Source organism: Cnephaeus nilssonii (assembly GCF_951640355.1).
Source record: "Cnephaeus nilssonii genome assembly, chromosome: 1".
Lineage (NCBI taxonomy): Eukaryota > Metazoa > Chordata > Mammalia > Chiroptera > Vespertilionidae > Cnephaeus > Cnephaeus nilssonii.
This window is the reverse complement of record NC_137072.1, coordinates 26,041,035-26,055,734: the sequence shown is the minus strand read 5'-3', so window position 1 is coordinate 26,055,734 and position 14,700 is coordinate 26,041,035. Positions and strand designations below refer to the sequence as shown.

Below are 14,700 nucleotides of genomic sequence, written 5' to 3'. Positions count from 1 at the left end.
GCGCTGACCACTAGGGGGGGCGACCACTGGTGGTGGCCGGGTGCTGAGGGAGTGAGGGAAGGAGGAGGCAGGGAAGTGGGGGGAACCGCACGATGGTGGCATGTGGGTGGCAAGGGAAGGAGGAGGCGGGGAGGCAGGGAGGCGGGGAACCTCATAGGCCCTGATCGCCGGCCAGGCCTAAGGACCCTAACTGTGCATGAATTTCATGCACCGTGCCTCTAGTATAAAATAAAGATGATCCTGGCGACCAGCTGTGGGTTAGTCTGGGTGCACAGGAAAGGGGATGCAATCCCACTTGAAATGAGGGAATAGATGGTGAGGAATAAGAGATGAGAGAAGCTACACAGGGACCAAAAATTATTTTCTTAGCTTATTATCTTTTGTTATTCATTATTATGTTTCATGATTTCATAGTTAAAATTTTAAATCTTTTTATGCCTCATGAAATAGTACCCCTTTTAATATATGTCAATAAACTTATTTTTTATATGTTGTTTTAAAAATCTGCTTTTTTTATAATCAGGAATACTTGTCTAGTTTTACATAGAAGTGTGTTCTTACATGATTGCAAACTCACTATGTCACCTTCTCCTCTCTGTCATTGTCATCGTCATCATAATCATCATCTGTTAACATTTAGTAGCAAATCACTGGTGTGCAAGGCATTGAACCAAGCACATTCTGATTGTTTTTCTTTTCATTTAACAAAGCTAAGTTCTTCATCTCCAGCTACAAAGCTGTACTAGATCTAGCTGCTAAAATCCTACGTTTCCTTTCTCTACATGTCAAGGAGGAAAGAGAACAGAGGTTATGCAGGTTTTCCCTTGAACACTGAATTATTTTAACATGCATGAGCAGACAAAATTGTCAATGCCTCTCTGAGTTTACATAAAATGATTGTGCTCAACAAAAAGTGTTTTGGTTCATTTGCTCAGCACTGTAATTTGTGGCTTGACCAATAATTAAGCAAAAGAAATACCAGGCCAGGAAAACAAAAACTGCCTTTTTGTTTCAGATATTCTTCTTACAATTATTACACACACTTAACCAGAATTAAGTTTTTCTGAAGGAGAGTAAGCAAAACTAATGAAGAAAAAAATCTAAACTTTATAACAAGAGTTTTCAATGCTTTAACTTAAATGCCTGCCACTGACTAGCTGGCTCACCTGGCAAATCCTTTTATTTCTCTGGGTTGAGTCCCCTCACGTAGAACATTGTCCTAGAGAATCTCTGAAGCCTGTGTCCCATTAGTGAATCCTATCATTCCTACTTATTTGCAGTCACCTTAGTTACTAGAGCTCAATTTAATAGCTTGTAATTTAGCATTTTTATGAGTTTCTAGTTTCAGCTTTCATTTTTGTCCTTTGCTATTCCATCACCAATTTCCTGTTTCCGCCATCCATAGATCTATTTTTGAAAAGTTCTTCCAAATGCTCTAAAGCAGCTGTTCTCAGACTCTAGCCTGCATCAGAATTACCTAGAGGGTCTGTTAAAAGGCAGATGGCTGGCCTACCCCTGGAGGTTCTGACTCAGGCCACCTGAAATAGGGTATCGAATTGCTTTTCACCAGGGTGATCTGGATGCTCCTGACCCAACTGTTAGGGGCAGAAATAGAATATTAGAAATTAACTATAATTATAAAAATACTAGAGGCCCGATGCACAAAATTTGTGCAAGGGTAGGCCCTTGCAGCCCCGGCCGCCTCAGCTGCAGCCCTGCCCCCCACCTACTGGTCGTTCCGGAAGGTCGGTCCACTGTCTGGTCTAATTAGCATATTAGCTCCTTATTATATAGGATTAATCATGCTCTATAAACATGATTGTTCTTTTCTGATTAGAGAAAGCATGCTTTAACCTCGCTGAGAGTTGTATGCATTGGGACATGGGAACTAACATCGGAAAGCAGTCTGTCCTCCTTCAGAGAACTGCCTATCATTATGGAAAGATTTACAACCTTGTGGCACCTAGTCCTGGAAGCTCCTGCTCTTTACAACCCCCAGCTCCTATTACCTGTAATCCGGTCCTGGGGCGCCAGCTCTCTGTGACTCCCCCGGGACCCAGCCCCTATGATTATCCCATGCCCACTTTCCCATACCTGTAATTCCTACTTCCCCACATAATCATGTCCTTCTACCCAATATAAGCTGTTGGTTTATGGTGGGGTGCGGAGCAGATTTTTGTGGATGACCTGCTGCTCTCCCATACTGCTGGCATTATTGGAATAAACCTCATATATGATTCAACCGTGTCTCTGCTTAATTGGCTGAAGTAGTGACAGGCAGCCCGGACCCCTTGATCGTCCGGTTACACAACAACCATTTGAAGACAATAGCTCTATGGAACAGAAAAACATTGAAACAAACATCACCTAAGGCCATAGTAGTAAAAATTACCTCAATGTAGCTGGGAGAACAGCCACTCTGGCCTTCCAGCTCCACGTGGGTGAAGTTGACCTCTATTTGTTCTCCCAGGGGCTGCTGTATGATATAGATGCAGTGTTTGTTCTGAGTGAAAGGTCCATTCAACTCAAGGGTGAGAAGACCCTCTGGGCTTGTGTAGTTCCCTCCACAAGGTGGATCCGCTAAAGAAAAGGGAGAAGAAGGAAAAGGTCATGTGGATGGCCATTCCTCTGGCTCCCAGGAATTAGATACAATTTTCAAAAACTTACACATACCCATGCAGTCACATACCACCTTGATTCACCCTGACCAGGTTTATCTATAATAATAAAAGCATAATATGCTAATTAGACCAGACATCCTTCTGGACGACCTTCCGGATGAAGCCAGGGCTGCGAGGAAAGCCCGGGTCCCGGGTGCCAGAGGGTAGCCAGTGCCAGCAGCCAGGGGAAGGAAGGCCTACTCTTGCACGAATTTCGTGCATCGGGGCCTCTAGTATATTTATATACCTCATCTGATTGTGAGATTTCCAATTGACATGTGTTTGTGGGACAACCATGAAGTGCCTAAGGAAATAGATGTATAGATGTGTGACCTAAATTCCAATCTAACATCTTCTTCTACAAATTGCTTTTTAGATACACTTATAATCTCCTCCATTCCAAAAGGATCTGAGGCAGTGTATAAAATACATGTAACAACATAAATATGTAACTAGAAAAAATGAATCAGATTAAAGGAATAATAAATACAGAATAGCAAGATGTGGTCAGGGAAGGTTGACAGGCATAGAAATGATGGACCACAGAAATTACAGAAGGGCAGCAGCACATTCTGCCTGAAGCAAAGTAAATGGAGAAAGGGGACCAGTAAAAAGATGGTCATTGTTAGTTTCCTGATATTGAGACCTAAACAATGTTTTTCCTGTGAATTCTCATCAAGGCACAATGATGTATGTTAAGAACAAAATCCTTGCCCAGCCAGTGTGGCTTCGTGGTTGATCATTGACGCATGAACTAGGAGGTCATGGTTTGATTCTCGGTCAGGGCACATGCCCGGGTTGTGAGCTCATCATTGATGTTTCTATCCCTCTGTCCCTTTCCCTTTCTCTCTCTGAAATCAATAATAATTTAAAAAGAACAAAATCCTTTACAGCCCTAAAATAAAAATCATAGAGCATTTCATCGTTTTTTTGTTGGCTTGTTGCTTTGTGTTAAGGCAGTGGTCGGCAAACTCATTAGTCAACAGAGCCAAATATCAACAGTACAACGATTGAAATTTCTTTTGAGAGCCAAATTTTTAAACTTAAACTATATAGGTAGGTACATTGTTATTAACTTAATTAGGGTACTCCTATGCTGGCCTTGGCTAAAAACTCAAGGGGCCAAAGAGCCGCATGTGGCTCGCGAGCCGCAGTTTGCCGACCAGGGTGTTAAGGTATCAATGCAAATTAAAGGCAGACTAGCTATAAACCTGACATAATTCAAGATAGACTGCATTTCATGAACAACATCTCACAACAAATCTGAATAATAGCCAGGGAACTCAAGTGTAAATTATTTAATTTTAGGTGCCTGACACATAGTTACCATGATATGGACCCCATAATTTAGGAACAGAGGGGTATTGTGGCATTAATAATAGAACATTGGGAAGATAAAGAAAATTCTGGAACTATGACAGAAATGTTTATAAACACATATTATTAGTCTAAGAAGGTAAGTCATCTGCAGTATCACACTAAAAAAAACAAAAAAAAAACAAAAAAAAAACCAAACCCAGCTATAAGCATAACATGTCCTTCACACTCATATTAAGCTCCCAATTACCAGGTTACTTACAAGGTGATGTTACATAGGTGATATAGAAGCCTTGGTCATTAACCTGGTCGTCTGAATGAAAGTGAACTCTGGCAAAGGGACCTGTCGTCTGGAGTGGAGGGACAGACAGAGTGGTGCAGAATTTCCCAAGAACAGGATCCTGACTCAAAGGGCCATCTCGGATCTAAAACCACAACAAAACTGATCATTAAGCTCTAATGGTCATATTCTAACAAACCAAATCATTTTGGACATTAATTTCAGATAATCCATCATTTAAAAGTAATGGCTCTGGGAGGTGTTTTTATTTATTTTTTGTTTGTTTTAATCTTTTGCATTTTATTTTATTTTTAATTTACATTTATTGTTACAGATTTCCCCCTTTTTTTTTCCCCATTGACTCCACCCTGCCCTCCCCCCAGGCCTTCCCCACATTATTTTCTGTGTCCATGGGTTATGCATATATGCATACACATTCTTTGGTTAATCTCTCCCCGCTACCCTCACCTTCCCTCAGAGATTTGTCAGTCTGTTCCATGCTTCTATATCTCTGGATCTATTTTGTTCATTAGATTCCACATATGAGTGAGATTGTGTGATACTTGTCTTTCTCTGACTGGCTTATTTTCCTTAGCTTAACACTCTCCTTTCAAATACATAGCTAACACAAGCTTGGGGATCAGTAAAGGGTAGTCTCCTTCTCCCATTATCCCTGATGCCTTATCTTCTGTCTCAATTTCAATTCAGAGGCTGGACTTACACTTTGAATTTTTCTCTTGATGTTACTAATCTCAATGTTTTCTTTCCTAGGTTTTCTCCCTAGTTATTTGTTTGGAAATTATGAGCCCCTGGTAATCTAGAAAAAGGAAATAAATATACACATAGAAAATAGGAGAAAGAATACCAGCAGTGTCAGTTAATTTACAGCTTGGTCTAGGTATCTGGGAGAATCAGAAGGGGAAAGGAAGTAAAGTCAGATTAGACACAACAGAAAGATAGATTAATGAAATTTAAAAAGTGCAACTTTAATAGTGATTACTAGTAAGTAGCATAAAATGACTATGTGGGCTTAGAAATCAAATCATTTTAATTGTTGGTTTTTAACCTATTAAATATCATGTATTCCAATTGCAAATTCTATACTACATAGAACACCAAGGTATCAAAGAAGAATTCTCATCTAGGCACAATGTAATTTTGTCCATTCCAATTACTTTTACTATTGTCAGCAAAGCTATAGGGCAGCATGACTTTATTCCTATATTTAATTCATTCCTTAAATATTATTGCTTGTTGAGAAATGAGAGACATTTAAATATTGTCAGTGATTGATACTTTCTATTAACTTTATATCTGAATTAATATGTAGAAGTGAAAAAATGCTTCTAATATTAATTTGATGGAATTTATTGAAAACTAATTTCAAGAAAGTTCGCTTTAATGTCAATATTCAAAAGATTGTCTTGATGAAATTTTCCAGGGAGAGTTAGGTAGATCTTCCAGTCATTCCCAAGGTTTCAAATCCATGACAACAGCTAAATTACTAATGACTTTAACTTTTGGAGATCCCTGTTTGACATCCACACCCTTCAGTCCTTTATGAATAATTCCATAGTGTTACATTCTCCTCTAATGGACTTGGAAAAGCATATTATATTTTATCCCTACTGCAAGAGGTACTGAGACTTATGGTGAAAAGACAGGAACAACCTAAGAACAGAATCTTCTCAATGATATTTCAGTCTACAGTAGAGAGCACACATTTTTATGTACCTGTATGCATATTGCATTGGACTATAATAGCCTTTTCTTTTTCCTTATATTAATCTTTTACTAATGGTAAACAGGAGGGACACAGGCTGACTCTGTTCCTCCCAGTGACTATATTATCCCAGCCAGGCTCATCCTCTATCATTTCATTTCAACACAATGGCTATTAAATTTCTTCATGGAACACCATGGTCAATTTGTGAAATACCTTAACAGTTTACCACAAACAACTGAAGATAGGAATCTGCATTGGAGAAGATAGCCATTACTTAGTGATTATCTCATTAATTCTGCCATCCCCACGGGCACTGGGCTTCTAGGAAAGGACAGGAGCAAGCAAGGCAGTCTCTTTCCCAGATTCAACTGGGACTCAGAAGAAGTAACAATCTGGCACAATTAATACTAAGGACTTAGCAAGACTTCGACATTGGCTGCCTATTGAACAACACATCCAACAGCTGCTAATAAATTGTGGTCATCCATGGGCATCACCAAACTATAGTTTCTTGTGTCCTAATTATACCATAAGAACTTCTATCTAAATACAATTGTTTACCTCAAGATAATCTTTGCTGCAATCATCATGGTGCTCCAGACTTAAGGTCCCAAAAGCGAATGTTATCAGAAGGCCAGGACTGGTTATAACTCTCCAGACACAATCTCTTCCTGGGGGATAGTTTCCAGGATACCCCGGAGACTTAATAGAACCGTAAGTACCAGTCAGTATACCTCCACATTCTAAAATAAGGAGAAAAAATAACTTTACATTTGTGTACAAGTTATAATTCATGTAGAATTACCATAGTCCTTGCTGTGGGAAGCCAAGATTCATTTAAATAACTATGTGTAGTTTCAGACACCCCCTTAAATTAAACAAGACTTTCGGTTTTCCAGTTTGATAAAGTTATAAACCTAGAAGTACCAATTTATAAATAAACGAATCACCCATGTATTGAGCTTTATACTTATCAACCATCATATGGTGCTATATGGCTTAAAACACAGTGCTACACTGTCTGAGGGACAAATAACAGACTGATAAGTTCACTTCAACTCTTCAACTTGTAGAAATTCTGTCAGTTCCTATGTCTTTCTACAAACCAGATCATTTTATACGTTAGGATAGTTAAGCACTACATAATTTTTATATGAGGTTTCCTAGCATTATGATATAGTTTATCTAAATATTAATTTTATAAGTGAAGAAAATCAAATATCACCCTAGCTGGTTTGGCTCAGTGGATAGAGTGTCGGCCTGTGGACTGAAGGGTCCTGAGTTCAATTCTGGTCAAGGCCACATGCTCGGATTGCGGGCTTGACCCCGTAGGGGGCGTGCAGGAGGCAGCCAATCAATGATTCTCTCTCATCATTGATGTTTCTATCTCTCTCTCCCTTCCTCTTTGAAATCAATAAAAATATATACTTTTTAAAAAGAGAGAAATTCAAATATCTATAGTGGTTGAGCCACTTGCCCAGGGATGGAGTGAGTGAAGGACTGGGCCAGGCTTTCTGACACCCACTTCACCATCTGCACTAAACCTCATCAGCCCCATAAAGTTGTTTATCAATGACGGGAGGAATCTTTTCTTTATTAATACACACATTTATTTAACAGAAAACCTATGGTGGCTTATGAAAAGTGCTACTGCGAAATAAAAAAATAAAAACACTAAATAAAAATTAGAAAATAACAAATGAAGATGACATTTCAGATATGCAAGATATGAGATTTACATAGTTATGCAGGTTATTCAGACAAAAAAAATTGCTTTGGAGACAAAAAGAGAAACAAATTAAGTTACATGATTCTCATTGTTTCTGATGAGAAAACATCACAGTTGCTCAGAGGAAGAGACTTTTTCAAAACTTAGTACTTAAAACATTATCATATGGGTAAAAAAATTAAAATATCATAAGCAGAGTGAAATGTTAATGGCAAACTGGGAAAATGCAATATATAATATAAAAAAATAATATTCCTAATATCTGAAGAGCTTTTATAAAAATTGTGATATAAATAGAGTTCACTGAAAAAATTCAAATACCCTTTAACATTATATATGAAAAGATATTCAACCTCATTCATAATAAGGCAAATACAAATATACTAACAACTAATGGAAAATGAAATCTTAGAAAAATAATGTCATTTAACATAATAAAATATCAAATATCTAGGAAGAAATAACAAAAGATGTGAAATAAGTAAACACTGGAATCATAAACCACTACTAAGACAAATTAAAAGAAAACTAAACAAATATATAGTCCAAGTTCATGAATTGATAGGATCTGAATTTTAAAAAAGTCATTACTTTCCCAAATGATTATAGATTCAATGCAATGCCAACAAAATCCCAACAGACTGTTGGGGAAAATTGATGCTAACATTTACATGGAAATGTAAAGAACCTAGCATATTTTAAAAGAACAAAGTTAGAGGATTTACACAACCAGACTTCAAGCTTCAGTAACTCAGCCAATGTAGCACATGGGTAGACAAATAGACCAATAGAAAAACTGAGAAATTCCAGAAATAGTTCCACAGATTTACTGATAAATGAATTGGAGTTTTGATATGTTTTTTCTACTTTTGTGTGTTTAAAAAATCTCAGTAAATTTTTTAAATACACCACTAAAACAAAAATACAACTAAAACAAAAATACAATAAAAACAAATTATCAAATAGTCATTAAGACAAGGAATACTCAGTGAAGGAGAGGTCAGTGTCCTCACTAACATCTTTGCAATAATTTACTAGTTGAGCTTATAAAAATTCTGCTCAGTAATTTCAGAAGGGATTCATTAAGACTAATGTTTTTTTAAATCTTCCATTTCATCAATATTTTATTATCTCTGAAAACAAAATCAAATACAAATTCATGTAGATTTATTTGATATAAAAGTAATTATAAAAATCTATATATATAAAAGCCTAAGTGACCGTTCAAACAGTAGCTATGACACACACTGACCACCAGGGGGCAGACACTCAATGCACAGGCATGGAAACATGGAATAGATTGATGAATCCCAGAGGGAAGGGGGAGGGGAGAGAACAGGAAGAGATTAATCAAAGGTCTTATATGCATGCTAGAGGCCCGGTGCATGGATTTGTGCACCGGTGGGGTCCTCGGGCCTGGCCTGCGGGGATTGAGCCAAAACCAGTTCTCCAACATCCCCCTCGGATTGCCAGAGGGCGCAGGCCAAGCCGAGGGACCCCACCGGTGCATGAATTCGTGCACCAGACCTCTAGTATTATATAACACTGGGTCTCCAAATATTTAATGTATCAAAAAGATTAATATTGATTAAAAAATTAATAAGCTCAAGATTTTGCTTTATTGTACTCCATATTTACACTTACCTGGTTGCTGTGTTTCCCATCTTATTGTAAAGCCTCTCTCATTTCTTAAATGTTCAGAATAGAAATGAAAGTAGAGAGCATTGTCACTGCTGAGGAGTTCATGTGGGGTACTGGAGCCACAGAACCTTCCAAGCTGAAATGCTGCAGAGGAATCTCCATCGTGAATCTGAAGAAACTCATGTGGACAGTTGCTCACTGATTCTAACTGGAAAAAAGTGAAAGTGATACGCAGCACCTAAAAATATAAAGGTCACAAGATATTATTCTTCATTTCCATGTTAATTCTAGAGTGTGTCTCCCACTAATTAGGAAGCATTTACAGTGAGTCACTTTTAAGAGATATATCTAAAATTTCACAATTATCTACAAATATATATGAAAAATCTATTTGTTAAACGACTTGTGATATTTCAACTAATATCAACATATATCAAAAATCTTTTTTTTTTGGTGTGAGGTAAAAATTCCATCTTTTTTCCCCCACATACATAAACAACTATGCCAAAATCTTAATGTTAATTACATAATTTCACAACTTTATTGAGGTATAATTGATACACAAAGAACTGCACATATTTAATGTAAAATTTCATGAGTTTGGACATATGCAAACACCTGTGATATCATTACAACAATCAATGTGATAGACATATCCAACACCTCTCAAAACTTTCTTCTCTCTCTCTCTCTCTCTCAAATTTTTTTATGGTAAGTACATAATCTATTCTCTTTACAAATTTTGAAGTGCAAAATACTGTATTGTTAACAATAGGCACTATGCTGTACAGCATATCTCTAAAATGTATTTATCTAGCATAACTGAAACTTTATATTCCTTGAGTTGTCATTCATGAATTAATGAAATATATTTACCTAGATTTCATTAAACTCTTAGGTCCATTAAACAAATGCTTCCAAATCAGTAAAATACATTAGACATTGGAAAAATCTACCTTAAATTAAATTTAACTAATATTACCACTCACAAGAATTTATATCTTGATCACCCGAATAGCCTGTAGCTCACTCACAGATGTTCTTAGGAATCTCTGAAACTTTCAACCAGATCCTGATGCCCTGCCCACACTGAAAACCTCGGGTACAGACCGAGTAGGTACGGTATCGGCATGTATAAAGTCGGCAAGTCTTCGTGGTCGCACATCACAAGAGATGAGTAATAAGAGGAGAGAATGGGCAAAGGGAATATGAAGAGTTCTAAGCATACAAGTAGGAGAGAATAAACACAGTGTCTCCAAGTTAAGATGTTGGAATATACAGAAAAACATAGTAATATAGTTAATCATGTATAAAATATTTTCTATTGACAACCTCACTTAAAACAGTCAAACAACCAAAAGAAGGCTGTTGAGTTTAATTTCTATTATAATCTAAAACCACAACAGTATTCAACTAGTGAAAAGGGAAATCAATATATTTTTGAAATTCTATACTAGGATATTTTTAAGATCTGTTACCTAACATTACATAAGGTTTTCCCTTGAAGCAATTTCAATAAAAATAAAATAAATGTCCATGATTTGTACATAATTTTCTACTCCTTTATGTAAATTGTGTTGGAGATAAAAAGATATAGAATCACAATAATCAAGAAAGCAGCATAAATTTTCTTACAGATTGAAAATAAAAATATCAAAATTTTTCACAAAATAATTTTTTTGAAAAAAAATATGTTTTCAACGTCAGGAAATAGAATTCATGAAAACTAAATGGAAAGAAGGAAATTCATATCAAATACTCACTGGGAAATTGATGTTGGAGTTTATTCTATTGTGGGTTAGCAGGTCCTCTTCCAGGGGGAAGGGTGGGGGGATGTTTTCTGACCTTATACAATGACCTCTATAATATTGCTGGAAAGTTAATGGGATTTTAAGGGAAACCTTCTCCATTCAGAAGTATAACTTTATTTCAATGAGTCTACGAGTTGATTGAAGAATAAGTATTTGGAAAAGTTGAATAATAAATACTGGAGAAAAAAGCACTAAACACCTCAGGCTCAGATTTTAATTTGAAGATTGTTCCTGCAGCGGTTCAGGTTCAGAGTCATTGATGTTGAATGGCCTGGGTTCAAGTGACTATGTGCCATTTAAAACCACATGCCCCTGGACGAATTTCTCAACTGTTCTAGGCTCCATTTCATTATGTGTAAAATGAGGATATATATGTAATTCGTTTGGGTTATGAGAGTTAATGATATAATCTGTGGAACAATTAGCATCGAACCCTGGCACCTGCAGTGGCCCAGAGAAAACACTAATAAGGAAATCATCTTTTTGAACAATATATGTATTTTTATTTATTTCAGAGAGGAAGGGAGAGGGAGAGAGAGATAGAAACATCCATGATGAGAGAGAATCATTGATCAGCTGCCTCATACATGTCCCTTACTGGGGATCAAGTCTGCAACCCAGGCACGTGCCCTGACCAGAAATGGAACTGTGACTCCTGGCTCATAGGTCAATGCTCAACCACTGGGCCATATTGGTCAGGCAAGAAAATCATCTTAATGGAAGTTCCCATTTTTGTATAATAATCAACATTATTGAGTGATGATCTTCAAACATGACTGTCTCAGTAAGAACATGCCTTTACAAATCACTGACTTGCTGCCAGCCAAACCATGTAGAGCATAATCCATAGTGGGCAAACATGGACTTTGGAAACAGACAATCTTGACTGAAATCTGACTAGTCCAATCACCAGCTAAGGAGTGTTTTAAAAATATTAGTTAGCTTCTCTTAGTTTCCATTATCTCATATATAAAATGTAGATATTATTCCTTATTTCGAAGAGTTACTGTAAGGTTAGAGAAAGTCACTTAAATTGCCTAGCCCCGTGGTCGGCAAACTGTGGCTAGCGAGCCACATGCAGCTCTTTGGCCCCTTGAGTGTGGCTCTTCCACAAAATACCACAACCTAGGCGAGTCTATTTTGAAGAAGTGGCGTTAGAAGAAGATTAATTTTAAAAATTTGGCTCTCAAAAGAAATTTCAATCATTGTACTGTTGATATTTGGCTCTGTTCACTAATGAGTTTGCCGACCACTGGCCTAGCCCAAAACCCAACATTTAGTAAATCCTCAATATATGATTGATAAATTATCACTATATGTATTTTATATAATATATATGCCTATATATAAATGAAATCTACATTAGACAGGAGACACTACAGTTACCTTTCTCTCTTCGGTTCGGACAACCCAGAAGCAGTTAACGTCATGAACATAGCCAACATCAGGGCTCTTATAGCTGAAGCTCCCGTTCACCCCTGAGAGGGACCCCCCACAGACTGCAAAGGAAAAGAAGGTGAACTGTGCTTTTCAGAGACTCTGTGGAGGAAGAGGCTAGGCAACTCTAACCTGCTGATGAAACATTTAGAAAAGTCTGAGTAATTAACATTAGAGACAAAAGTCCTACCATTCTTTGCCCCTGTCCCCTTTTCCTTGGGCATCTACCCAAATCCCACTTCTCGTTCAAAGTCTAGTTCACATCTCCTCATCTCCACCATGAATTTCCATGTCCTTTGTATGCTCACTGCCTCCCATTCTACCTTTGTGACCTTTGACTTGGCCCCACACAATTTAGTTCTTATCTTTAGTTCTTGTTTATTCTCTGCCATTTTGTATTAGTTTTGTCTCCTCAACTAGAAGATAAGCAGATTATATGTGTTGAGAGTATTTTATGCTTTTTTATTTTTTCATGGGGTCTACCACCATCCTGAACACACAGAGAAGCCTTGGTAGACAAGCTGATTCAGAATAAGGAGTAATAAGGGAGGGGTGGAGAAGTTATAAGAGGTTTTCTGGTGGAGGTTGAATATGACATGCATTTCGTTGGGAAGCAAAGAAAGAATTTGGAAAGATTTGAGAGAGGACTATCTAGAATAAAGAAACAAGGCAGAAATATTTATGGCAGTGCATGGGGTCAGGTAAGGAAAGATGTCTGTCTTGAAAGGAGTCCTTTTAGAGAACTAATGATAAGTATAGGTATAGGATGAGGCCTGGTTATAGAGGAGAATTGAAAAACAGTCCCAATATTTATTTAACAGGCAATGGGGAGCCCAGTATAGTATTCTAGAGCAGAAGAGTGACATGATTAAGTGGGATATTCTAGGGAAATTAAATGACTGGTTTAGAGAAAACCCATTCTTAGAAAACTATAATATTTTGTTTTCAGAATGGACATAATGCAAACAGAAAAATTTTCCTTTGAGGAAAAGGCACTTCTGGCTTAAATTAAGATATAGATCCACCTTGTCAATTCTATACAATTTCTGCAAGGAAACACTTAGTTCTAAGCATTGGAGCAATTAGACAAGAAAGAACCTGCAGGAGGACTCATTAAACGATGATAAATTTAAGCTGTGAGCATCTGTGGTATAAGAAATGCTGAGCATACCTTGCTGGGGAATGTGGCAGAGAAATCCAGTCCAGAAACGTGTGCATTCACAACTGAAGGCATTAATGCCATCAACACAGGTTCCCCCATTCAAACAGGGGTTGCTCAGACACTCATTGATGTTTTCTGTGCAGTTGATACCAGCCCAACCCGGTTCACACTTACAAAGATAGCCAGACACTGTATCCTAAGGAAAGAAACAACATAATGCCATAGAACAAATGGATAGACAATAAACTCAAGTCAACCCAAATAATAAAGACAAGTTAAACAACATGATGTATGCAGCAGATGTTGAGTCACAAGCAGCTTTCAATGGTCTAACTTGGCATTCATTCATTTAAATGGTGATTGATAAGTATAAGTTATATCTACCTGGATCAAACTGCAGGCATTGTTTTACTTCTTTGTAAATCACTAAGTGAAAAAAATTAACTCATTGGTTTTTCCTGGGAACTAAAATTAGTACTTACCTTTCATCTCAGAGTTATTGACAGTTCCTTATCTTAAGTTTCATCATTATCTTAAAAGTAATAAATCATAGAAAACATATTGCACAGATATGAAACTAAAATTATTCTCAAGTACATTCTCCTCAGGAAGAATAAAGAACTCACAATGCATTGTCCATTTAAACACGGGCGACTCAGGCAAATATTACTGAGTTGCACACATCCATTTGGGCCATAACCATTTCCAGTATATCCCGGGAGACAAGTACAGAAAGGTAAGGAACCTGTTCAGAAATAACAGTGAAAGTGTAAATACAGGTCTGCTCAACTCAGACCCAGCAACAAAACTCAGGCTCTGTTGTCTAGACAAGAAATCCTCCAACTCAAGTGTGCAGATCTCTAGGGGCAGGCAAGACAAGGTGTAAGGAGAATACCCTAGAATCTTTATTTTCCTATTTTTACCTTAAAAATAAGGA

General features: G+C 37.2%; 1 protein-coding gene across 1 annotated transcript in view; it reads right to left on the bottom strand.

Annotated features, from left to right (window-relative positions):
• Nucleotides 1–14,700, bottom strand: part of CUBN (cubilin) — a 324,986-nt gene that overhangs the window by 286,810 nt on the left and 23,476 nt on the right. Inside the window, exons 11-17 of the mRNA XM_079772268.1 lie at nucleotides 14,390–14,508; nucleotides 13,773–13,959; nucleotides 12,551–12,663; nucleotides 9,357–9,591; nucleotides 6,545–6,726; nucleotides 4,240–4,402; nucleotides 2,393–2,580 (exon numbers count right to left, since the gene is read on the bottom strand). Coding sequence (XP_079628394.1) covers nucleotides 2,393–2,580; nucleotides 4,240–4,402; nucleotides 6,545–6,726; nucleotides 9,357–9,591; nucleotides 12,551–12,663; nucleotides 13,773–13,959; nucleotides 14,390–14,508 — 1,187 coding nt within the window. The remainder of the gene's footprint in view (nucleotides 1–2,392; nucleotides 2,581–4,239; nucleotides 4,403–6,544; nucleotides 6,727–9,356; nucleotides 9,592–12,550; nucleotides 12,664–13,772; nucleotides 13,960–14,389; nucleotides 14,509–14,700) is intronic.